General features: G+C 49.6%; 1 protein-coding gene across 1 annotated transcript in view; it reads right to left on the reverse strand.

The window, feature by feature from the left end:
- Positions 1 to 6,469: 6,469 nt before the first annotated feature.
- LOC144510264 (kazrin-like) overlaps positions 6,470 to 26,768 on the reverse strand; it is a 139,087-nt gene continuing 118,788 nt past the window's right edge. Inside the window, exons 12-14 of the mRNA XM_078239759.1 lie at positions 14,061 to 14,199; positions 13,775 to 13,866; positions 6,470 to 10,025 (exon numbers count right to left, since the gene is read on the reverse strand). Coding sequence (XP_078095885.1) covers positions 10,007 to 10,025; positions 13,775 to 13,866; positions 14,061 to 14,199 — 250 coding nt within the window. The 3' untranslated portion in view covers positions 6,470 to 10,006. The remainder of the gene's footprint in view (positions 10,026 to 13,774; positions 13,867 to 14,060; positions 14,200 to 26,768) is intronic.

Raw genomic sequence — 26,768 nt, forward strand, 5'->3', positions numbered from 1 at the left:
CCGGGAATTGAACCCGGGTCCCTGGTGCTGTGGGGCAGCAGTGCTAACCACTGTGCCACAGTGTGGATTTGCTAGCAAGGGACTGCAGGTGGGTGAATTTCCAATGTTTAACCGGAGGAAATTGCGACCCACTCGAGGTTAAATGCCTGGACAACGCAAATGTAGTGGAAAGGTTGAGAGAGGTAGCGGAGGTGGGAGTTGTTAATGTATGGCCCTCGAGGGGGTGCAGAGGAGATTTATCAGAATGATTCCAGGGATGAGGGGATTTAGCCACAAGATTAGGCTGGAGAAATAGAATCAGAAAATGCTGGATAAACTCAGCAGGTCCGGAACATCTGTGGAGAAAAACAGAGTTAACGTTTCGAGTCGAGACGTTTCAACTAAACTTGAAGCATTAACTCTGTTTCTCTCTACAGATGTTCCAGACCTGCTGAGCTTTTCCAGCTTTCTCTGTTTTTATTTCAGATTTCCAGCATCTGCAGTATTTTCCTTTGTATTAGGTCGGAGAAGTTGGAGTTATTCTCCTCGGTGCAAAGGAAGTTGATGGAAGTTTACAAGATTAATATTACACCATTAGCCAATGGTGTAAGGGCTAGAGACACAAATGGAAGGATTTGGGCAAGAGATACAGGCGGATGTGGAGGACTGAATCGCTATACAGAGAGCTGGCATGGATTTGATGGGCTGAATGGCCTCCTCCTCTGCACAATAACTCTGTATGTGGAAGTCGGTCCCATAATTTAAGAGGATGTTGTCACAATAGTAGTATGTCGATGAGGAGAGGACCCCCAAGGATAGGTCTTGAGGGTCCCCATGGGTAGCATGATGGCACAATGGTTAGCACTGCCACCTCACAGTGCCATGGACCTGGGTTCAATTCTGGCTTCAGGCCACTTGCTGTGTGGAGTCTGCACGTTCTCCCCGTGTCTGCGTGGGTTTCCTCCGGGTGCTCCGGTTTCCTCCCACACTCCAAAGGTGTGCGGGTTAGGTGGATTGGCCGTGCTAAATTGCCCCTCAGTGTCAGGGGGATAAGCTAGGGTAAATATGTGGGGTTACGGGGATAGGACCTGACTGGGCTCATGCAGACTCGATGGGCCAAATGGCCTCCTTCTGCACTGTAGGATTCTATGATTCTAACTTATCAGAAAACCATGTGGGGACAGGGAAAGAAGCCATTGCTGGAGATGCTTCTGGCCATGATTGAATAGGTGGGAGTGAGGTCTAGCAAGGACTGTCCCCGCAAGCTGGGATTACCAGAGGAGAGGCGTAGGAACAGAATGGGGCGATCGGCCACGTAAAAAACTGCAGAGAGGAGGAGGCATCGTGCCCCACCTCACTCTCACGGAGGAGGTCATTTCCAACTTCGATTAGGGTCATTTCATTGTTGTATTTGGGATGAAAACGTGACTGGAGTGAGGCAGACATGGAATTGTGGGAAAGATGGGAGTGGATTTGAGGGGTGATAATGCTGTCTAGGACAGGGACATTGGGAGGTGAGGGATTTTTAAATGAACAGAGGGTTCCAACAGGTGGCCAGATTTTTCACGCACCATTTTCTTGTGTTAAAACAACATTGTAAATTAAAATTGCAAATCAGAATGGCAAAAGCATTAAGAAAACCAAACAGGCAGCAATGGAGTCACCAACCATCCTACACATCACTTGACACCAGCAGCCAAGGGGCACTGCAGCATCCAAAAGGTGAGTTTGATGAGATCATTCAAACGCCAGAGCAGTTTTATCATAGAATCCCCACCATGCAGAAGAGGCCATTCGGCCCATTGAGTCTGCACCAACTCTCTGACAGAGTATCTTACTTAGGCCCTCTCCCTTGCCCTATCCCCATAACCCCACACATTTACCATGGCTAATTCATCTAATCTTCACATCTTGGGACACTAAAGGATAATTTAGCATGGCCAATCCATCTAACCTGCACCTCTTTGGACTGCGGGAGGAAACCGGAGCACCCAGAGGAAACCCACACAGACGCGGGGAGAATGTGCAAACACCACACAGACAGTGACCCGAGGCCGGAATTGAACCCGGGTCCCTGGCGCTGTGAGGCAGCAGTGTTAACCACTGCGCCACCGTGCCGCCCTTGCTCTCCTCCATTTCCCCCAATCGCCTCCCCTCCCCACCGTCATCCCCCAACACTTACCTGACAGCTGGGGATCAGACCCTCAGATCCCCAATGACGGCCCCCTTGCCTGTCAGCCCGGTGGTAATCCGCCTGCTTTGGACAGTAAGTCCAGCTCCAGGCTGCAGATGAGGCCCCAGTTACCTAGGCCTCACTTGGCGAATTTGCTGCAGGCCCCCCATCCCCATACTCCACACTCGCCCCCGAATGAAAATCGAGAGTAATGAGACTAACACAATTCAGGATCATTGTATTTATATATCTTTTATTTACACGAAGTTCTGCACATGTATCAAAGTATTGAATGCACATTAGAATAGTTAGGTCAGAACATTTCACCAATAGACCAGCACCACTGAGTCCCTTCATTTGCTCCACCAGTGTCATAAAGCCTCAGCAAATACCATGTAACCAATGTTCTCTTTAACCGTCCGCCCTTTTCTCCCTGCTCCTGTTTCGGTTTCCCTGGGCAGCAGCTGCCCTCCAACACCTCGCCCGCCCACCCAGCCATTCTTCACTCGAGTGAAGGCGGGTAGGTTACTCGGTCGCACTGTGCTAATACAGCTGGGCCCAGCACTCTCTCCACCCCGTATCTCCGTGCGAGCGTGTTGCAGCGGAGGCTAACGGATAGTGACTTTCTTCCCGCTCTATCCGAGGGTACTGAGGCCAACAGGAACAGCTTTAGCCGAGACCCACGGAGCGCTGACCGGGAACGAGTGCCAGGATGTACCAGTCTGCACTGCCGAATGTCAACAGAGCCATTGGCGGGGGTCGGGTGGGGGGGGGGGGGGGGGGGGGGGGGGCGGTGGGGAGGGCGACATCTTTCATTTATTTGGAATGTGAATTGTTGTGTGCGTTCTTGAATCAGGGAAATGAAAGCCTTTTCTTCACAATTGCACTAAACCTGCCCATCTCCCTGATGACGTACAGTGTGCATTAGAATAGATATTGGATTGTTTGCGGCCTACTCCTGCTTCTACTGTCTATGTTTGCTCTTCCCCCATTGGCTCTCCAGGTTAAGATGATCCAGGGTTAAGGGAAAGCCCATCTACAGGGTCAAGGGTGGAATTGATGTGGCAAAGAGCTAATATCCAATGGAATGGCTTTGAGGGGGCAGAATGGCCTCCTCCTGTTGCAACGACTGCTCTGGCAGCTGTGTGAAGCGACTCTGTACGTCAGATCGTGAAGAGTTTTGGCAAATTCAATGCGTTGGCAATTTCTGTAGCCAGACCTCCAGAGGAGGAAACGTTCAGGATCATTAGCAAGGGCTGAATGAAGTCACCTTGTGGGGCAACTGGATTTCTACTTTCATTTAACCCTTTGCCATCCCACTCATTTATAATCACAGCAGTTGTTAAAGTTCAATCTAATTTTCATTGCTTTGGGTTATGTGATTTTTTTTTTAGCCAGTGTTTTTCTTTTGGTACTTTTTGATACTTTAATTCTAATCAAAAAAGCCATTTCAAATTCAGTCCAATCATGGTCCCCACATGAGGGACGAGCAAGATTCTAGCTGACAGGACGAGGCATTGCGCCTCATCCTGGGCTGGATCTGACGCTTCATCCCAGCCAAGAGGCCGAGATGGCTTTAAAAAATTGCATCAGGTCGAACCTCGATTTAACCTCATTGGCTCCCTTTATTCCCTAGCTTGGGCAAACCACCATCGCAGGTGTCAGCACGCCCCTCCCGCCCCTTACAGTGCAATGGGCTAGCCCCGTCCCCTGCCTGGTCATGGTTTCACCCCCCTGCCAGGTTAGTTTGTGGACTTTGAATTGTGCTTTCATTCAGTTTTTGTTTCAGTAAGACAGCAGTGACCTCGAAAGTCGGTCTGAATGTAAACCAACGCCAGCCCACAGCGACCAGAGCAGACCTGTTTCCTCAATCAACTTGAAAAGGGAAAACCCTCTGCTGGACCAGTGCCACTTGCCAGCCAGCGCTTCACCTCAGCACCAACCACACAGGAAGTTTGGGCGTCACAAGTTAACGTTCATTTATTAGTGCCTTTAACACTGCAATGAAGTTACTGTGAAAATCCCCAAGTCGCCACTCTCCGGCGTCTGTGTGGTTACTGAGGTAGAATTTAGCACGGCCACGTCTTTTGTGGGAGGAAACCAGAGCACCCGGAGGAAACCCACACAGACACGGGGAGAATGTGTAGATTCCGCACAGACAGTGACCCGAGCCGGGAATTGAACCTGGGTCCCTGGCGCTGTGAGGCAGCAGTGCTAACCACTGTGCCACCCACAGGACATCGCTGTGAGTTAGGCGTGGGGCTGCTGACACTCCAAGGTTCTCCTGGAATCTACAGGAATTAAAGAGTGTCCAATCACGGAATTATCACGGCGCGGAACAAGACCATTCGGCCCATCGTGCCGGTGCTGGTTCTCCGGGTGAGCAGTGCATTCATTCCTCCACTAATCTCTGGGATATTGCGCTAACCCAAAAATCAGACAGGCTCTTTTTAAAAAATATCTTTGAACCCTTTTGTTTACTAATTATAAACTGTTTGACATGGGGAGAGAATTTCTGCTTTGATTGGCTGACAGGTCATCCAATGGGGTAACAAAAAAGAACTCCCTGCTTTCTGATTGGCGGAGATGCAGTGAGGATGGACAGGTTGGGTGGGGGTAGTTGTGTGGTGACACGCCTGCAGAAATATGTCCAAGGCGGCACGGTGGCACAGTGGTTAGCACTGCTGCTTCACAGCGCCAGGGACCTGGGTTCAATTCCCGGCTCGGGTCACTGTCTGAGTGGAGTTTGCACATTCTCCTCGTGTCTGCGTGGGTTTCCTCCGGGTGCTCCGGTTTCCTCCCACAGTCCAAAGATGTGCGGGTTAGGTTGATTGGCCATGCTAAAATTGCCCCTTAGTGTCCTGAGATGCGTAGGTTAGAGGGATTAGCAGGTAAATAGGTAGGGATATGGAGGTAGGGCCTGGGTGGGATTGTGGTCGGCGCAGACTCGATGGGCCAAATGGCCTCTTTCTGCACTGTAGGGTTTCTATGATTTCTATGCTCTGGTTTCTTCCCATAGTCCGAAGGACGTGCTGGTTAGGGTGCATTGGCCGTACTAAATTCTCCCTCAGTGTTATCCAAACAGGCGTCGGAGTGCGGCGTGTTGGGGATTTTCACAGTAACTTCATTGCAGTGTTAATGTAAACCTACTTGTGACAACAATAAATAAACTTTAAACCTTAAGCCGTCAGCCAGAGTGACACTGAGGAGACCCAAGGGTTGTGTGAATGTTTAAAAAGGGAAGGATCCTATCTCTGTTGGCCATCTCTGTGAGAGAGTCACTGGCTGTTTAGATTCCGACCCCCCTCCTCCCCCACCATCGCTAAGTTCCTTCCATGATAATTAGCAGCAATGGATTAGAGGGAAAAATACAGCAAAGGCCAAAAACACTGGAAAGCGAGATCTCTGTCAAACATTCAAAATAATACAAGTAAAAATAATACAAAAAACTTTGTGAGTACGTTTAAAATTTAAAAAAAAGCATTGCCTTTTTCTATTCAACAAATATTCACAGAATACAAAATAAAATCAGTACAGTTAGTTTAACATTCTCCAGAAGGTTAGAAACAGCTCGCGTCATGTCCTGGCGATAGAAGGGGGGAGTGTCGGACTTGGCTGCCGCACTTCACCAAAGAGTCCAAACACTGCCAGATTCGACAATACAGTGGTGCCCCCATTTGGAACAGTTAGTTAATCTGCCAAATTCTATTAGTACTGATGGCGCTTCACTTTCACCAACGCATGGGTATTATCCCCCCGCAGAAGAATCTCCGTCAGCTTTCCCCTCTGCCAGCGTCTTGCCCATCTCTAACTGTTGTTGCCCAGCCTGCCACTTTCTCCTGATCAGCAAGGGTGGGGGGGGTGGGGAAACAGTCTGCCCCTCCGCCAGCTGCTGTCCCACTGGCTAACAATGCCATGCCGCCTGCCACCTGCTCTGGATCTGACCGTCTGCGTCAGTCGACGCTCGCACTGCCCCCCCCCCCCCAGCCCCAGTCGGGATGACTCACCTCCGCTTGGGTCCTCCCTCTCCAATCACCAAGAGCCAAAGGGCGCGAGGTCAAAGTGTCAAACCACTCTAGGCGATGCAACCTTGTGTGCTGTGGACTGCGTTCCGAGCGGTGTCGCCCTCGAACCCAATTGCCGAGATTCTACAGCTGAAAGGGATCGACTGGGGGGGTGAGGGAATTCAGCTCTGTGGAGGGGATTGGAGATCCGGGGCGGGATTTTCCAGCCGCGCTCACCCCAACACCGGAACAGCCCGCCCGAGGTCAATGAACCTTTGTGTAGTTCGCCCCACGCCCGCTATGGTTCCTGTGACGGACGGGACGGGAAAAATCCCCCCCCCCACCCCAGGATAATTTTCCTTGGAGCAGAGGAGATCCGGATTTAAGAGAGAGATTCAAAATGATGAAGGGTTTTGAGGGAGTCAATGAGGAGAAGATGTTTCCACTGGAAAGGTAGGGGGTGGCGGGGGTGGTGGGGTGGGCGGTCGGTGGGGCGCTGTGATTGAAATTGGTAACCAGAGGAGACAGATTGGCAGAGCATGTAGAGATTGGATGAGGCGGATTTTCTTTAATACAGTGAGTTGTTCTGATTTGGAATGTATGATCTAGACCAGCAACTTAAACATATACCTGATAGGGAAGGGAAGCAAGCTGCAGAGCTCTGGAGAAAGGCCAGAACAGTGGGACTGACTACGAAGCTCACTCAGTCACCCTAGGCATAATGGGCCAAGTGGCCTCCTTGTCTGTTGCACCACTCTATGGAATATGAGCTACCATCAATGCATTAGGAGAACTTAGATCTTTCCCTGATTAGCGTGTACAATGGTGTATCACTGGTCAGAAAACGCAACCTGTTCCATAAGATAGAACTCACTTCGATGCCCTAATCCTTTTCGGAACCGACTGCTCTCTGTAACCAGAAAAATGCAAGGAACAAAGCAAACTGAATACATTCAAAAATTCAAACATTCAAAGTGGGCGGCACGGTGGCACAGTGGTTAGCACTGCTGCCTCACAGCGCCAGGGATCCGGGTTCAATTCCAGCCTCGGGTCACCGTCTGTGTGGAGTTTGCAAGTTCTCCCCGTGTCTGCGTGGGTTTCCTCCAGGTGCTCCACTTTCCTCCCAAAGATATGCGGGTTAGGTTGATTGGCTATGCTCAATTGCCCCTTAGTGTCCAAAGATCTGTTAGGTTCGGTGGATTGGCCATGCTAAATTGCCCCTTAGTGTCCCAAGATGTGCGGGTTAGGGTGTATTGGTTATGCTAAATTGTCCCTTAGTGTCCAAAGAGTTGTAGGTTCGGGGGATTAGCCATGGTAAATGCGTGGGGTTATGGGGACAGGGCAGTGGGGTAGGCCTGGGTGGGATGCTCTGTTGGAGAGTTGGTGCAGACTCGATGGGCCGAATGGCCTCCATCCGCTCTGCTGCAGTTCTATGAAACAGCTCAAATATAGTGTGGCTATTATTCATCACACAAACCTCTTTACCCATATACTCTGAGCACCTACCGGGAGTAATTCTCACTGTGTTCCATTACGTCAAATGGATGATGGCAAATCGCCATGGGTACCAAGGGCAATGTAACATCCCAACAGGTGCTGGGTTAGTTGAGTTCAACAAATACAGCACACAGCATTTGATCCTGGGGCCCTGCTGCTCTGTATCACTCATTTTACCCTTTAGCAAAGTGGAGGTTAGTCACTCTGTCTAATTCAGCTCAAGGCTCCATCTTTAAGCTGTCCAAGCCAATAGCCCAAGTGGGCACATGTCCCACCTTGTGGCAGACTGGGTTCCAATCATGTCTGTGTGTCAATACTTGGCATGCGATGGTCCCATTAATGGTTAAGTTCAACTTGTTGAACGTGAGTGATTTAAGTCAGTCAGGACCGTGTTCCCCTGGATGCACTGCTCACACCCCCGTCCCACAGCATGGATGTGCCAGGTTCTCTATTCTCTGCTAAGGTTCTGGAGTGGCTCATTGCTCCAAGCAAGGGGAGCAAGTTGAAAGTGGCCTTTCTCAGCCCCAGCTCTGGGAGGCTACATTACAGCAATGAAAGTCACGACCCCAGCCTTAGTGTGGCCTCCCAGGTCAGCCAGCTGCTGGGCAACCCTCAGAGCTGGTGTGCAGACACACCCTCTGTTTGCCATGGAGTGGCGTTGGGGCAACTCTTGTATAACCCGCATCAATCCAAAGGCAATGATGGAGGAATCCCGCCCCTTGGCAGCGATAATATTGACATTTGAAAACAAATTGGGAGACTTAACTGGAATATCTGGCAAGAGTAAAACTCTCTCATATAAAAAAGAGGAAATGTAGTGAAGTAAATTAAAGTTCCCCAGGATTTCCTTCCTGTTAAACTTTCCGATTGAATTTTGTGGATGGTGAGTAGTAAGCAGTGGCACAGTGGGTTAGCACTGCTGCCTCACAGCGCCAGGGACCCGGGTTCGATTCCCGGCTTGGGTCACTGTCCGTGCAGAGTTAGTACATTCTCCCCATGTCTGCGTGGGTTTCCTCCAGGTGCGCCGGCTTCCTCCCACAGTCCCAAAGATGGGCAGGGTCGGTGGATTGGCCATGTTAAATTGCCCCTTATTGTCCCAAGATGTGTAGGTTAGGGGGATTAGTTTAGTAAATATGAGGGATTACGGGGATAGGGGCTGGGATGCTCTATTGAAGAGTTGGTGCAGGCTCGATGGGCTAAATGGCCTCCTTCTGTACTGTATGGATTCTATGAAATCAGAGTTGTTGTTGGTTGTGTGGTACAGTACTCCGGAGATAGTAGAATGTCATGCCTACCTCTGGGATAATGCAAGATCCCCCACAACGACCCCAGATCCCCTATGGATAACAGGTCTACCTCTGATTTTTTAATTCATTTGTGGGACATGGGTATCGCTGGCTGGACAGCATTTATTGCCCATCCCTAGTCGCCCTTGAGCTGAGTGGCTTTCTAGGCCATTTCAGAGGGGCAGTTTAGAGTCAACCACATTGTTGTGGCTCTGGAGTCACATGTAGGCCAGACCAGGCAAGGACGGCAGATTTCCTTCCCTAAAGGACATTAGTGAACCAGATGGGTTTTTCCGACAATCGACAATGGTTTCATGGTCATCAGTAGATTCTTAATTCCAGATATTTTTTATTGAATTCAAATTCCACCATCTGCCGTGGCGGGATTCGAACCCGGAACATTAGCTGAGTTTCTGGATTAATAATCTGGCGATAATACCACTAGGCCATCGCCTCCCCTTAGATAACCTTATTTTTAAGGGAACACAATTAGGAGGACAGTTAGCTCACCTCCATCTAAATGAAAAAGGTTAAAGTTTGGTGGACGATTGTTAAGATTGAGATCAATGTGCACTTCCTGCTTTCGCTACATTCAGTTAGACCCATTCGCGATAAAGATCTCCAACATTAGCCAGTTTCCGAGTGGGGTCAATCCTGAGACACAGTGAACCAATGGTGACCCGGATCATCCTATAATAAGGGGCAGACAGGTCGTCAACTATCACCAGCCTTCCCAAAATGGCTGCCTGTGCCAGTTGGAGACAACAGCGATCGAATTGGTAAGATGTTAAAAAAAAAAGAGTTAACCTCCTTCCACTTGGTTGAAAAGTCCTCCGTTTTCCTTCCGCTGCTCTGAAGGGGCCGTTTGTTTTGAAAGGTTTTTCTTTGTCCGTTCACTCCCTCCAGCTACCCCCAGTGCCCAGTTCTGTCCTACACGCTGGTAACCGCTATCCCGGTGAAGGTGTGGAGAGAGCTGCATGCTGGTCCGGACAGTGCCTCCTCGGAGTCTCCCCGCGGACACAGGGAGTGGGTCTCGTGGAAAGCGAGATCTTTTCCGCCAAACGCCCTCACTGATTCCATTGGTCCCTGGGTGTGAGATTTAAAAAATAAAGAATTTGCGTTTATACAGCGTTTATATATGGCTCAGAAATGTCCGTCAGTTCCTGATCTAACATTGGTTTGAGGCACAGTCCTGATGCTGGGTGGCAAATGTGGCAGCCATCTTGTATGCAACAATGTCCCACAAACAGGATTGAGTCGATAGCAGGGTTGTTTTTTGAGGGAGGAATGTGAAGACCAGCAGAAATCCTGGCTAACGTTAATGGAAAGGTTGGGAAGGTTGGGAGGATGCCTGTTCATCTATAAAACCAGTCTACTCCTCGCATTGAAAGTGAAAATAATGCTCCAAGATTGATGGCGAGGCCTAACATTTGCCCCTTCCACTTATCACCAAAATACACAAACGATTGTTATTTTGCATGTCACATGCTGAATCACCACTGGTGTCTGTTCTAGCTCTGTGCTTCTCTGGCTATCTCCCTCTATTCGCCTATCATCTCCAGTCTCCCGGTGTATCTTTCAGCCTGTTGTTTATCTGCCTACCCACAGATCAGGCAGCTACCAGTCTGTCAGGGTGCATTATTGTAAAAGTGCTTTCAGTGTTGGGTCTTAGTTCCTGCCGACCATGTGGTTTTATTGGCCATTTGGTTAGCACAAACCTTCCAACCAGACTAAAACACTCAACCGTGTATTACACAGGCCCTCCTCCAACTCCGACTGCGTGTCGTTCTCCCCCCGCCCCAACTGTGCATCACTCCCCCTGCGTGTTCATTACCCCCTCCCCCAGACTGTACATTACCGCCCTCCCCCAGACTGTACATTACCCCCCTCCCCTGACCGCATTACCCCCCTCCCCTGACCGCATTACCCCCCTCCCCTGACCGCATTACCCCCCTCCCCCTGACTGTACATTACCCCCCTCCCCGACCGCATTACCCCCCTCTCCTGACCGCATTACCCCCCTCCCCCTGACCGCATTACCCCCCTCCCCCTGACCGCATTACCCCCCCTCCCCCTGACCGCATTACCCCCCTCCCCCTGACCGCATTACCCCCCTCCCCCTGACCGCATTACCCCCCTCCCCGACCGCATTACCCCCCTTCCCTGACCGCATTACCCCCCTCCCCCTGACCGCATTACCCACCTCCCCCAGACTGTACATTACCCCCCTCCCCTGACCGCATTACCCCCCTACCCCTGACTGTACATTACCCCCCTCCCCGACCGCATTACCCCCCTCCCCTGACCGCATTACCCCCCTCCCCCTGACCGCATTAACCCCCTCCCCCTGACTGCATTACCCCCCTCCCCCTGACCGCATTAACCCCCTCCCCCTGACTGCATTACCCCCCCTCCCTCTGACCGCATTACCCCCCCTCCCCCTGGCCGCATTACCCCTCCCCCTGACTGAATTACCCCCCTCCCCCTGGCCGCATTACCCCCTCCCCCTGACTGAATTACCCCCCTCCCCTGACCGCATTACCCCCCTCCCCTGACCGCATTATCCCCCCTCCCCCTGACCGCATTACCCCCTCCCCCTGACTGCATTACACCTCTTACCCCACTCCCACCCCCACCGCACAGGCTGGGTATCTTTTTGCCCGTGTTACTGGGATCCCTCTCTACACAACGCTAAATGTGCACTCCTTCAGGCTCCTTCCCTGACCAACAACAGCACTGCTTAAAGTTTATTTATTCGTGTCACAAGTATGCACACATTAACACTGCAAAGAAGTTACTGTGAAAATCCCCTCATTGTACATTCATATAGCGCCTTTATTATAGAAACATAGAATCCCTACAGTGCAGGAGGAGGCCATTCGGCCCATCGAGTCTGCACCGACAACAATCCCACCCAGGCCCTATTCCCATAACTCCACATAGTTACCCCGCTAAAGCTTCTAACCCATGCATCCCGGGACACTAAGGGGCTATTTAGCATAGCCAATCAACCTAACCCGCACATCTTTCGGACTGTGGGAGGAAACCCACGCAGACACGGGGAGAGTGTGCAGACTCTGCACAGACAGTGACCCAAGCCGGGAATTGAATCCGGGTTCCTGGCGCTGTGAGGCAGCAGTGCTAACCACTGTGCCACTGTGCCACCCTATGTTACTTAATATAGTAAAATATCCCAGAGGCACTTTCAGACCAAATTCGACACTGAACCGTGTTTTCAGATAAGAGGCACCAGGAACCTGGTCACAGGGGTAATAACAAAGACATCTATGTCAGACTTATTGACTACAGCTCAGCCTTCAACACCATTATTCCTATGAAACTTATCTCCAAACTCTGTGGCCTGGGCCTCGGCACCTCCCTCTGTGACTGGATCCTGAACTTCCTAACTCACAGACCACAATCAGTAAGGATAGACAACAACACCTCCTCCACGATCATCCTCAACACCGGTGCCCCACAAGACTGTGTTCTCAGCCCCCTACTCCTACACTCCTTATACACCTATGACTGTGTGGCCAAATTCCCCTCCAACTCGATTTTCAAGTTTGCTGACGATGCCACTGTAGTGGGTCAGATCTCAAACAATGACGAGACAGAGTACAGGAATGAGATAGAGAATCTGGTGAACTGGTGCGGCAGCAATAATCTCTCCCTCAATGTCAACAAAGCGAAGGAGATTGTCATTGACTTCAGGAAGCGTAGAGAAGAACATGCCCCTGTCTACATCAATGGAGACGAAGTTGAGAGGTTTGAGAGCTTCAAGTTTTTAGGTGTCCAGATCACCAACAACCTGTCCTGGTCCCCCCATGCCGACACTATAGTTAAGAAAGTCCACCAACGCCTCTACTTTCTCAGGAGACTAAGGAAATTTGGCATGTCCGCTACGACTCTCACCAACTTTTATAGATGCACCATAGAAAGCATTCTTTCCGGTTGTATCACAGCTTGGTATGGCTCCTGCTCTGTCCAAGACCGCAAGGAACTACAAAAGGTTGTGAATGTAGCCCAATCCATCACGCAAACCAGCCTCCCATCCATTGACTCTGTCTACACTTCCTGCTGCCTCGGCAAAGCAGCCAGTATAATTAAGGACCCCACACACCCCGGACATTCTCTCTTCCACCTTCTTCCGTCGGGAAAAAGATGCAAAAGTCTGAGGTCACGTACCAACCGACTCAAGAACAGCTTCTTCCCTGCTGCTGTCAGACTTTTGAATGGACCTACCTCGCATTAAGTTGATCTTTCTCTACACCCTAGCAATGACTGTAACACTACATTCTGCACTTTCTCCTTTCCTTCTCTATGAACGGTATGCTTTGTCTGTATAGTGCGCAAGAAACAATACTTTTCACTGTATGCTAATACATGTGACAATAATAAATCAAATCAAATCAAAATCAAAATTAAGGAGCATCTTAAAGGAGAATGGAGAGGTTTGGGGAGGATATTCCTGAACGTAGGGCCTAGGCAGCTGAGGGCCTGGTGCCCGGCGGTGGGCGATGAATGTGGGGGATGGGCAAGAGGCTAGAACAAAGAACATTACAGCACAGGAACTGGCCCTTCGGCCCTCCAAGCCTACACTGACCATGCTGCCCGTCTGAACTAAAACCCCCTATCCTTCTGGGGACTATATTCCAAAGAAAATGACAGCACAGGAACAGGCCAATTGGCGGAGCGGAGATTGGGATTTGAGTGGGTGGGTGGTGTTCTGTGGTGGGCACAAGCCAGCCTAACTGGCAGGGTCGCACGCCGCACAGATTTTGCGGACAGGATCAGCTGGGCCCCAATAGTCAAATACCCTTGGCACTACTCACTGTTTAGGCTCACAAATGAAGAATGGCCGCCTCGGTGAGGTACCAGAGAGTGCCCGACACCAATGGAACTCTACACCAGTACGAATCAGTGCCTTCGGGAGAAGGGGGGAGAAGGGGTGCCAAAAGTTAGTGCATCAGAAATGAACTTATTTACATCTATTGTCCTCCATGAGTAATAAAAATAAGTTGCAAAAACAATCCATGAGGCTGTGCAATTCTGCTGTGTATTTGGTGATTTTTAGGTTGAAGAAAGGGGCTGGCTCAGCCCTAGCCTCACTGTACTCACCCTTCCTGTTCTGTATTTTCTGCTGGCTTCATCCTCTGTGTTTCCCAGAACATTCTCCCCAGTGTGATTATGTCCCAGTGAGCCCTGTTGTATATAACATAGCTGCCCCAATCTCTCACCTTCCTGCATCAAGCCATGCCTGCAAATGAGAAATAGGTCATTTTAATGGGGCTCATACCGTGATCGAGCTCTAATTTGTTAACACGTGGGTCTCACACAGGCCCCTCCGCCCAGCGATACTGACCTCACACCACGGAACAGGCCCATCACCAACACTGGGCCTCACACCATAACGTATCTCAGGAACACCTCCCCTAAACTCGTAATTCATGGAATCCCTACAGCGCAGAAGGAGGCCACTCGGCCCATGAAGTCCCCGCCGCACTGCACCACAATCCCATCCAGGCCCCACGGCCGCAACCCCACATATTCACCCTGCTAATCCCCCTGACACTAAGGGACAATTTAGCACAGCCAATCAACCTAATCCACACATCTTTGGACTGTGGGAGGAAACCGGAGCAGCCGGAGGAAACCCACGCAGACACGGGGAGAATGTGCAAACTCCACACTGACAGTGACCCGAGGCCGGAATTGATCCCAGGTTCCTGGCGCTGTGAGGCAGCAGTGCTAACCACCGTGCCACCGTGCCACCCTCAAGTCATGAGTCATGCACAAGGGCAACCGACACACGGGAATATTCCCTCACTTCCGAGGTTCCCCTCCAAGCTACACGCCATCCTGACTTGGAACTCTGTTGCTATTGTTGCATGATGTGGGGATGCCGGTGTTGGACTGGGGTAAACACAGTAAGAAGTCTCACAACACTAGGTTAAAGTCCAACAGGTTTATTTGGTAGCAAACGCCACTAGCTTTCGGAGTGCTGCTCCTTCGTCAGGTGAGTGGGAGTTCTGTTCACAAACAGGGCATATAAAGACACAAACTCAATTTACAAAATAATGGTTGGAATGCGAGTCTTTACAGGTAATCAAGTCTTAAAGGTACAGACAATGTGAGTGGAGAGAGGGTTAAACACAGGTTAAAGAGATGTGTATTGTCTCCAGTCAGGACAATTAGTGAGATTTTGCAAGCCCAGGCAAGTCATGGGGGTTACGGATAGTGTGACATGAACCCAAGATCCTGGTTGAGGCCGTCCTCATGTGTGTGGAACTTGGCTATCAGTCTCTGCTCACCGACTCTGCGTTGTCGTGTGTCGTGAAGGCCGCCTTGGAGAACGCTTACCCGAAGATCAGAGGCCGACTGCCCGTGACCGCTGAAGTGTTCCCCAACAGGAAGAGAACACTCTTGCCTGGTGATTGTCAAGCGGTGTTCATTCATCCATTGTCATAGCGTCTGCATGGTCTCCTCAATGTACCATGCTCGGGACATCCTTTCCTGCAGCGTATCAGGTAGACAACATTGGCCGAGTTGCAAGAGTATGTACCGTGTACCTGGTGGATGGTGTTCTCACGTGAGATGATGGCATCCCTGTCGATGATCCGGCACGTCTTGCAGAAGTTGCAGTGGCAGGGTTGTGTGGTGTCGTGGTCACTGTTCTCCTGAAGGCTGGGTAGTTTGCTGCGGACAATGGTCTGTTTGAGGTTGTGCGGTTGTTTGAAGGCAAGAAGTGGGGATGGCCTTGGCGAGATGTTCGTCTTCATCAATGACATGTTGAAGGCTCCGGAGAAGATGTCGTAGCTTCTCCGCTCCGGGGAAGTACTGGACAACGAACGGTACTCTGTCCGCCGTGTCCCGTGTTTGTCTTCTGAGGAGGTCAGTGCGGTTTTTCGCTGTGGTGCATCGGAACTGTCGATCGATGAGTCGAGCGCCATATCCTGTTCTTATGAGGGCATCTTTCAGCATCTGGAGGTGTCTGTTGCGATCCTCCTCATCCGAGCAGATCCTGTGCATCCGGAGGGCTTGTCCGTAGGGGATGGCTTCTTTAATGTATTTAGGGTGGAAGCTGGAGAAGTGGAGCATCGTGAGGTTATCCGTGGGCTTCAACCGATGCTATACACTAGATACGTCGATGACATTTTCTTCCTTTGGACTCATGGTGAACAATCACTGAAACAACTATATGATGACATCAACAAGTTCCATCCCACCATCAGATTCACCATGGACTACTCTCTGGAATCGGTTGCATTCTTGGACTCACGCATCTCCATCAAGGACGGTCACCTCAGCACTTCACTGTGCCGCAAGCCCACGGATAACCTCACGATGCTCCACTTCTCCAGCTTCCAGCCTAAACACGTTAAAGAAGCCATCCCCTATGGACAAGCCCTCCGTATATACAGGATCTGCTCAGATGAGGAGGATCGCAACAGACACCTCTTGACGCTGAAAGATGCCCTCATAAGAACAGGATATGGCGCTCAACTGATCGATCGACAGTTCTGACACGCCACAGCGAAAAACTGCACCGACCTCCTCAGAAGACAAACACGGGACACGGTGGACAGAGTACTCTTCGTTGTCCAGTGTTTCCCCGGAGCGGAGAAGCTATGACATCTTCTCCGGAGCCTTCAACATGTCATTGATGAAGACGAGCATCTCACCAAGGCCATCCCCACACCCCCACTTCTTGCCTTCAAACAACCGCACAACCTCAAACAGACCATTGACTGCAGCAAACTACCCAGCCTTCAGGAGAACAGTGACCACGACACCACACAACCCTGCCACAGCAACCTCTGCAAGACGTGCCGGATCATCGACATGGATGCCATCATCTCACGTGAGAACACCATCCACCAGGTACACGGTACATACTCTTGCAACTCGGCCAACGTTGTCTACCTGATACGCTGCAGGAAAGGATGTCCTGAGGCATGGTACATTGGGGCGACCATGCAGACGCTACAACAGATGAATGAACACCGCTCGACAATCACCAGGCAAGAGTGTTCTCTTCCTGTTGGGGAACACTTCAGCGGTCACGGACATTCAGCCTCTGATCTTCGGGTAAGCGTTCTCCAAGGCGGCCTTCACGACACACGACAACGCAGAGTCGCTGAGCAGAGACTGATAGCCAAGTTCCGCACACATGAGGATGGCCTCAACCGGGATCTTGGGTTCATGTCACACTATCTGTAACCCCCATGACTTGCCTGGGCTTGCAAAATCTCACTAACTGTCCTGGCTGGAGACGATACACATCTCTTTAACCTGTGCTTAACTCTCTCTCCACTCACATTGTCTGTACCTTTAAGACTTGATTACCTGTAAAGACTCGCATTCCAACCATTATTTTGTAAATTGAGTTTGTGTCTTTATATGCCCTGTTTGTGAACAGAACTCCAACATACCTGACGAAGGAGCAGCGCTAGTGGGAGAGCTACTGGTTTTTGCTACCAAATAAACCTGTTGGACTTTAACCTGGTGTTGTGAGACTTCTTGCTATTGTTGCAACCAGGGATCAACATAAATATTGAGCTTGCTAGCGATGCCTATGTCTAATGAATTCTAAACATTCTTCAAGTGCTTCACATAACGTAACTGCTGCGTTGTAGGCTAACATGACAGTTGCGCCCACACAAATAGGATTTTTTTTTCATTGGATGTGGGCATCACTGGCTGGGCCAGAATTTAATTGCTCTTGAACTGAGTGGCTTGCTAGGCCATTTAAGAGTCAACAGTGGCTCTGGAGTCACATGTAGAGGCCAGACCAGGAAAAGACGGTGGATTTCCTTCTCTGAAGGACATTAATGAACCAGATTTTTTTTTAATCCAACAAATCGACAATATTTTCATGATCATCAGTAGACTTTTAATTTCATGATTTTTACTGAATTCAGATTACTCTATCTGCCGTGGTGGGATTCGAATCTGAACCCTCAGAATCTTGGGATTACTCATCCTGTGTCAGAACCACTAAACCCCCATTTACCCACAACGGAATGAGATGAATGACCAGTTAATCTGCTTTTGCTGGTATTAAAATAATGTAATAAAAGGATTGAAATCTTCCCTGGATGCTAGCAGATCTCCTGTAGCATCATTCAAGGTGTTTTATAAGGAGGCCAGGTCACTGAGTGTCTTTAAGACAGAGATGGGTTCTTGATCAATAAGGGGATCAAGGATTACGGGGAGAAGGCGGGAGAATGGGGATGAGAATCATATCAGCCATGATTGAATGACGGAGCAGATTCGATGGGCCGAATGGCCTAATTCTGCTCCTATAGCTTATGATCTTATGATTGGACACAGGACTATTCAAGAGGACAGTTTTGTACTGTTGGAATATGCCCTGGATTGACATTACTCGACTCATTTCACACAGGACTCTAATAAAGAACTTGCAATTTATATGGCGCATTTTAACAGAACAAGACGTCCCAAAGCCTAACCAGGCAAACATATTTCTGGCCATGCTCACCCCATGGGTTAGTGGCCACTGAAGTTACCACTACACCATCATCTCTCCAAAGTATGAAGCATTATACTTCTGCTCAGAGGCACAGCCTGCAGTGAATTGGAGAAAACTTGCTTTTAGGTCCACCCTGAGGCCAATTAGAAGAGACCATTTTCTTAGTGGGCTGAAACCAGCAGGAAATGACCAGGTGTATTGCTGTGCTGTCAGGGTGCTGAAATCAGAGACACTCGCGACTCTGAGCGGGGTACATGTACTCTGAAGTCTGGCACATCACTCCTGGATGGCCTTTTTAATGCTCCCCCTCCTCCACCCCAAAAGCATGCCCCCAGCCCTCGTACAGCACCCTCTACTGCATCAGTGTGCCATCTTTACCACTTCTCATGCCAACCTTAACTCAACCTGAAATAGAATCTTGGAACCCCTACAGTGCAGAAGGAGGCCTTTCGAGTCTGCACCGACAACAATCCCACCCAGGCCCTATCCCCGTAACCCCGTGCGTTTTACCCTCGTCCCCCTGTCACTAACGGGCAATTTAGCATAAAACCCCCAAATTAAAAGCAAATTTAGTGAGGGTAATCCAGAGTCGAGGGCCCAGGCAGCTGAAGGCATGACGGTAGGAATTCAGGAATGTGTAAGAAGCCATAACTGGTGTAGCACAGAGATCTTCGAGCTCTAGTGTGGGCAGAGGTTACAGAGGGGTTTGAAAATAAGGGTGAGAATTCTTAAATTGAGGTGGTGTCCGACTAGGAGCCAAAGTGGGTTAGCCAGTGCAGGATGGGACCAGGGGGGATGTGGGGGGGAATTAGGAGTCTTGAGGTATCAAAGGCATGGATGAGGCTGATAGGCTGAGGCCAGGGATAAGATGGGTGAGGCTACAGAGCTGGAGGTGGTGAGTCCTGGTGGAGTGGGAAGCTCAGTTCAGGATCTAAGAGAACGGCAAGGTCCAGGGAGGGGGAGAGAGGAGGAGACGAGGGAGCAGCGGGAGTGACGAAAGTTCAAAGAGCACGTCGCAAAGCCTTTATATATAAATATTAACTTTTAGGAGGCTCTTGGCCCTGGTAACCCCGCGCTGTTAATTATTTTTACTCACACTGAGGCCTGATATCTGTGACAATGATTAACTCAGCAATAACCAAGGCTGGAGATCAGGCCGTCAGCAGCAGTAGACACTCCACCTATCAGTGACTTTGAACATTAAAGCCTTATTCTCGGTTAATTATAAGTTAAAGCTTCCTAAGAGACAGAATGCACACAACACCCAAAAAAAAAGCCAGATCACCACCAATGGAGTCATTGCAGCTGAATGGTGTGCTGTGTGATAGGCCGTTTATTTGCGACGAGAGTGGGATGCAGGTACCTGGGCCCCTTGGCAACCAGGGGCCCCTGAGTAAGTGGCTGTGCTCCCATTGAGCGATGAGTAACCTGTTTGAAAATCAATAAGCCGTCCTCGCTGCTCCTGCCTATTAGGGTTGTCAACCATCCAGGAATGCGACAGATCCACCCCCGTTTGAAGATTAATCTCCCAGATGCACCCCGGGGGAAAAATCACCGAGGCATTAAAAAAAGTAATGGCATATGGGCGACACGGGTGGCACAGTGGTTAACACTGCTGCCTCACAGTGCCAGGGACCCGGGTTCGATTCCCAGCCTTGGGTCACTGTCTGCATGGAATTCTCCCCGTGTTTGCGTGGGTTTCCTCCGGGTGCTCCGGTTTCCTCCCACAGTCTGAAAGACGTGCTGGTTAGGGTGCATCGGCCGTGCTAAATTCTCCCTCAGTGTACCCGAACAGGCGCCAGAGTGCAGCGACTCGGGGATTTTCACAGTAACTTCATTGCAGTGTTAATGTGAACCTTGTGACACTAATTAATAAAGAAAGCATCGTTTTGAACTCCGTTGAACATTTTTCATTGAATCTCGACATTTGGCCCATTGAGCCTGTAACAATCCCACCCAGGCCCTATCCCCATAACCACACATATTTACCCTGCTCATCCCCCTGACACTAAGGGGCAATTTAGCACGGCCAATACAACTAACCTTGGTTGCGGAAATATTGGAAATGGGTTTAGAAAGCTTTTCGACTCTGCCAGGCCCACGCAGACATGTCAATCCTTGCAAATACATCCCAATTTCTGACTAAAAGTAAGGCTCCGGCAACAGATCTCTCAAGTCTCAGGATTTTTTTCCTCACATTTGCATGATTTACATGAAGCGTCTGATCCAACACATCTCTCAGTCCATCCATAATGAAAGGGAGTGGGTGAGTGGGGTCTGTCCCCTCACCGTGCCTACCGCCACCTCCCCCCCCCCGCCCCCCCCCACCACGCCACCAGGGAAGTAGACCAAACAATATTCAGGGTGTTCAGCCAACCAAGTGAGGAGCTCCACAATCAAACATGGCGGCTGTTTTTCTGCCGGCTTCGCCCCTCACTGGAAGTCAGGTTCGTGCGTTACCAATGGCCAAGTACCTTGACGCCTCAACCAAACAGCGATGGCTGTCCAAAAGGGAAGACCGGCTCACATGGGCTGTTTTAAATTCTTCCCTCTCCGTCCACACATTGCAATTCTTAAAGGGACAGTGCACCACCCTGTGGTCAAGTGGAATCACAAGGCAGTAATGTGAAGCCATTGAAATGACTTTTAAGATTTTGCCTCTTGATCGATTGGTGTTGTTAACACTGTTGCCTCACAGCGCCAGGGACCCGGGTTCAATTCCTGGCTTGGGTCACTGCCTGTGTGGAGTCTACACGTTCTCCCCGTGTCTGCGTGGGTTTCCTCCGGGTGCTCTGGTTTCCTCCCACAGTCCGAAAGATGTACTGGTTACGTGCATTGGCCATGCTAAATTCTCCCTCAGTGTACCCGAACAGGCGCCGGAGTGTGGCGACTAGGGGAGTTTCACAATAACTTCATTGCAGTGTTAATGTAAGCCTACTTGTGACACTAATAAATAAATGTTAAACTTTAGGTGGTGGGATTGGCATTACTGCCAATGAGTATGGCATCTCCAGGAATATATCCAACTGGCATTGGCAACCCTACTGCCTTTGGACCAGGTTTGTTGGCTCACTCTACTCTGGGAGGTTAATCAGTATTAAGGAGCTGACTTCAAAATGTCAGGAAGATGTGGAAAAAGAGACTAACGGACGGGCTACTGGAATAATTTATAGAAGTTATAGAATCCCAACAGTGCAGAAGGAGGCCATTCGGTCCATCGAGTCTGCACCGACCACAATCCCACCCTGGCCCTATCTCCACAACTCCATGGATTTACCCCAGCTAGTCCCCCTGACACTTAAGGACAATTTACCATGGCCAGTCCACCTAACCCGCACATCTTTGGACTGTGGGAGGAAACCGGAGCACCCGGAGGAAACCCACGCAGACACGGGGAGAACGTGCAAACTCCACACAGGCAGTGACCCAAGCCGGGAATTTAACCCAGGTCCCTAGCACTGTGAGGCAGCACTACTTAAAGTTAGTATTTATCATGAAAATCGAGTCAAAGTATGACCATCCACAACCCCCACCCTTCCCCGAAACAGGCTCAGGGGCCACGTACGCCAGTAACTGTTACACGTGTAGTTAGCCAAACAAAAGACGCACCAATCTCTTGAGCTGTGTGAGGTGCAATCTGCATCAACGTGGAGAAAAACACACATAAAACAGGATCTGACAGCCAGCAATGTGATAATAATCAAATCATCCACTTGAGTGTTTCTGGGGGATGAATGTTGGCCAGGGAGACAGCCCGCCTCAGGATCTGGGATTCTTCTGTTTGATTTTCAAAGGCTCCCCCGTTCCTTGTTGGGGTCTTGCAATTTTGTTTTCATTCATTCGTGGGACATGGGTGCCGCTGACTGAGCCAGCACTTACTGCCCATCCCTAGGTGCCCTTGAACTGAGTGGCTTGCTAGGCCATTTCAGCGGGCAGTTGAGAGTCAACCACTATGATGGTGAAGGGATGACAAGATGACCAGGGCTGCTGTTTCTCCAACTTGAGTGTTTGCTTGGCAGGATTCCCACTGCTGAGTAATAAGATTGTCGGACGCTGAATCCCACATAACACCCTCAGGCACACAGCCTGAGGCCCACCACACTCCAGCACCATGTTACGGTTGTACCACATTGGAAAGGTACTGTCTTTGGGAACAGGTTTTAATCCCAGGGCCCCCTCCTCCCAGGAGATCCCCCATTGGCACCATTTAAAGAGAAGGAACTTCTCCTGTTGTCTTGGTAACATTCCTCCCTCAGCCAATCACTGGTGATTTATTCTTACTGGCCATTTCAGGGGCACAGCTGCTTCAAGATGGCTGACAATTAGGACCACCACACTTCAAAAGTAATTCATTGCTTTTTAAAAAAAAATAAGTCTTGGAATGTGCGTGTTGCTGGCTGGCTGGATCAGCATTTATTGCCCCTTCCTAATTGCCCTCGAGAAGGTGGCGGTGAGCTAGTTTCTTGAACTGTGTCAGTCCACATGGTGTAGGTATATCCGCTGTGCTGTTGGGGTGGGACTTGCAGGATCTTGACCCGGTGACAGTGAAGGAACGGCGATCTATTTCCAGGTAAGGATGATGTGAGACTTGGAGGGGAACTTCTAAGTTGACTTAATAGAGGCATACAAGATGATCAGAGGATTAGATAGGGTGGATAGTGAGAGCCTTTTTCCTCGGATGGTGATGGCTAACACGAGAGGACATAGCTTTAAATTGAGGGGTGAGAGATATAGGACAGATGTTAGAGGTAGGTTCTTTACTCAGAGAGTGGTAAGGGTGTGGAATGCCCTGTCTGCAGCAGTGGTGGACTCGTCAACATTAAGAGCATTCAAATGGTTATTGGATAAACATATGGATGATATTGGAATAGTGTAGGTTAGAGGGGCTTTAGATTGGTTTCACTGGTCGGCGCAACATCGAGGGCCGAAGGGCCTGTACTGCGCTGTAATGTTCTATGTTCTAAGTGGTGGTGTTTCATTGTGGAATTCTCTACCACAGAAAGCAGTTGAGGCCAAAACATTATATGTTTTCAAGAAGGAGTTAGATACAGCTCTTGGGGCGAAAGGGATCAAAGGATACGGTGCAAGTTCATCCGGCAGTAAGGACACTTCAGTTGCAGGCAATAAAAAAATAACTTCTCAAAGTAAATCAAAGAAAAAGGTTTAATAAAGAAACTTAATTGCACCTGCACTTGGGGCCACGCCCTGGGTCACACAAGCTTCCCACAATTCCCATCTGTTTCCTATTCATATCGGGTCAGCTGACCCTCACAGCATGTTACCATTGGTTATATTATAACAGCGGGAAGGCGGGAACAGGTTACTGAATTGAATGATCAGCTATGATCATAATGAATGGCGGGGTAGGCTCGGAATGCCTGTCCCCATATGTCTATGTGTCTGCTGCCCCTGTTCTTCTAGATGGTCGTAAGGTTTTTAAGTTTATTTATTAGTGTCACAAGTAGGCTTATATTAACACTGTAATGAAGTTACTGTGAAAATCCCCTAGTCGCCACACTCCGGCGCCTGTTCGGGTAACACTGAGGGAGAATTTAGCACGGCCAATGCATCTAACCAGCACGTCTTTCGGACTGTGGGAGGAAACCGGAGCACCCGGAGGAAACCCACGCCGACAGGGGGAGAACGTGCAGACTCCGCACAGACAGTGACCCAAGCCGGGAACCAAACCCGGCTTTGACAAAGGGCCACCTGGACTCTAAACGTCAGCTCTTTTCTCTCTTTACAGATGCTGACAGAGCTGCTGAAATTTTCCAGCATTTTCTCTTGTGGTTTTGGACTCCAGCGTCCGCAGTAATTTCTATTGAAACCGGGGTCCCTGTCGCAGTGAGGCAGCTGTGCTAACCACTGTGCCACCCGTGCCGAGGGTGTCAGCTGGGAAGGTGCTGTCGAAGGCTCAGGCCTTGGTGAGTTGCTGCTGAGCACCTTGTCGATGGCACTTGCAGACGTCGATTCTGTGAGGCGCTTTTGAAATGTTTCACTGTGAGGAGCTGTTCCATGAATACAAATATTATTCATCGATTCACTTGCCTTGGCAATTTTGCCTTGCAGTGTTTTCAAATCCTGTCTCTGTGGGTGCAAAGACAAAAACACCCTCACGTCAGCATCGAGGCATTCGGTAAACTTTCAGATTGGAATCTGTTTTCTGCCGCGCTGTACGTAGCAGTGAGATTACGCAGCACCAGGTACTCTGGCCATTTTGAACTCTACTAACTGATAGCTTTAAGGAATGAGTAAGTGACAGCACCAAGGATCTCATTAGGCTGGGGCAGGAACCTAATTAGAAAGAAGATAAAGAGCCAACAAGAAACAACACAACAGGCCACCAGCAGAGCAGGGGAAGCTGCCCAGAGGTGGATGAAGGAGGCAAAGCGGCATGAAAACATAACACTTCATTAAAAACGTGGCTCGGTCAACTCTGTCCCAGGCAGCTCAACAGCTCCAAGGGAAGGACAGGATAATGACGAATATCAGAGGCAGGCAGAATGCGGCGAGCATTAAGTAGCTGACTGATATTGTGAAAGGAACCACAGGCCCGGGCGATTACTGTGAGCGTTTACAGTGTCTGGTGTGCGCTGTGTCAATACAATCAAACCCAGTGTTTGAAGGGGGAAACAACAGAGTGAAGAATTTCCATCAACCTTTCAATGAAATAAGATGAAAGGCTCAGGCGTATCGGGAAGGAACATGAAACTGCCCGCTGAGAGAAATAACCAAAGTGAGGCGCACATTGAAGTGTTCATGTCATGTCAGCTTCACTGCTAAGGTTAAGAGCAAAAGGCAATGGATATTAATTGTCTGTGAGCTGTGAGATTCAGCAAGTCAATAAAGTTTTGTCAATTAAGAACATCTCCGTGCCTTGGTTTCGGTTTCAACAAGAGGCACGGATCCTGTTCACGATAAGGTGCTTAGACTCATACAGCACAGAGGAGGCCATTCGGCCCATCGTGTCTGTGCACACTTACTGTAAAGACTGGCAGATGGCCAGCTCCCTCTCTCTCTTGTGGAACTGCTTTGTGAGGATGATCTGCCAATAATTTACTGACACCATGGTGGAGATATTCAATAAGAGTTTTAGCAACACCAGGTTAAAGTCCAACAGGTTTATTTGGTAGCAAATGCCATTAGCTTTAGGAGCGCTGCTCCTTCATCAGATGGAGTGGAAATGTGCTCTCAAACAGGGCAGATTTCCACTCCATCTGACGAAGGAGCAGCGCTCCAAAAGCTAATGGCATTTGCTACCAAATAAGCCTGTTGGACTTTAACCTGGTGTTGTTAAAACTCTTACTGTGTTCACCCCAGTCCAACGCCAGCATCTCCACATCAGGAGATATTCAAAGCAGCTCCAATGATAAGTGAGGACTGTATATTTTCTAAAGTAAATGCAGGGTCACAAGGACAGAAGGAATAGGAGCAGGGGGAGGCCATACAAGTCTCCCGAGCCTGTTCTACCAAAGAACAAAGCACAGGAACAGGCCCTTCGGCCCTCCAAGCCTGCACCGACCATGTTGCCCGACTGAACTAAACCCCCTACCCTTCCGGGGACCATATCCCTCTATTCCCATCCTATTCATGTATTTGTCCAGACGCCCCTTAAAACTTACCATTTAACTTTGACCTTCCTCTGCTTGATCCCTTTGCCCCTCGATTCTCCCACAGTCCAAACATCTATCGATTTATCTACTGAATACGAGTGAGCCTCTCTGAAGTAGAGAATTCAGAAGATTCATGACTCTCTGATTGAAGAAATATCTTCTCATCTCAGTCCGTAAATGGTCCTGAAACGATTTCTCCTAATTTGAGACTGTCCAACCACAGGAGATAGCCTTGTAGCATTTACCCCGGCAAACCTCATTAGGATTCAGCTCTGACAAAGGGCCATCCAGACTCGAAACGTTGGCTCTCTTCTCTCTCCACAGATGCTGTCAGACCTGCTGAGTTTTTCCAGCATTCTCCTGTTGCTGTGTTGTTCGGAATTTACATGTTTCAGTGAGATCAACTCTCATTCTTCTACTCTCCATCCAGAGAGATGACCCATTCTATCAATCATTCTACCAACCGCACCATCTCAGTCATTACTGAAGGGACACTGAGTACTGAAGGGAAAAGCAAGGCAGACAATCGTACAAATTCGGCCCCTCGAACCTGCCCCACCACTCAATAAGGTCATGGCTGATCTGACTGTAACTTCAACCTCACATTCCTGACGACCCCTGATAACCTTTCACCCCCTCGTTAATTAAGAATCTATCCAGTTCTGCCTTAGAAATATTCAAAGACTCTGCTTCCCCTGTCCTTTGAGGAAGAGTCCCAGA

The sequence above is a fragment of the Mustelus asterias genome, chromosome 22 (assembly GCF_964213995.1).
Source record: "Mustelus asterias chromosome 22, sMusAst1.hap1.1, whole genome shotgun sequence".
In the NCBI taxonomy this organism is placed as follows: domain Eukaryota; kingdom Metazoa; phylum Chordata; class Chondrichthyes; order Carcharhiniformes; family Triakidae; genus Mustelus; species Mustelus asterias.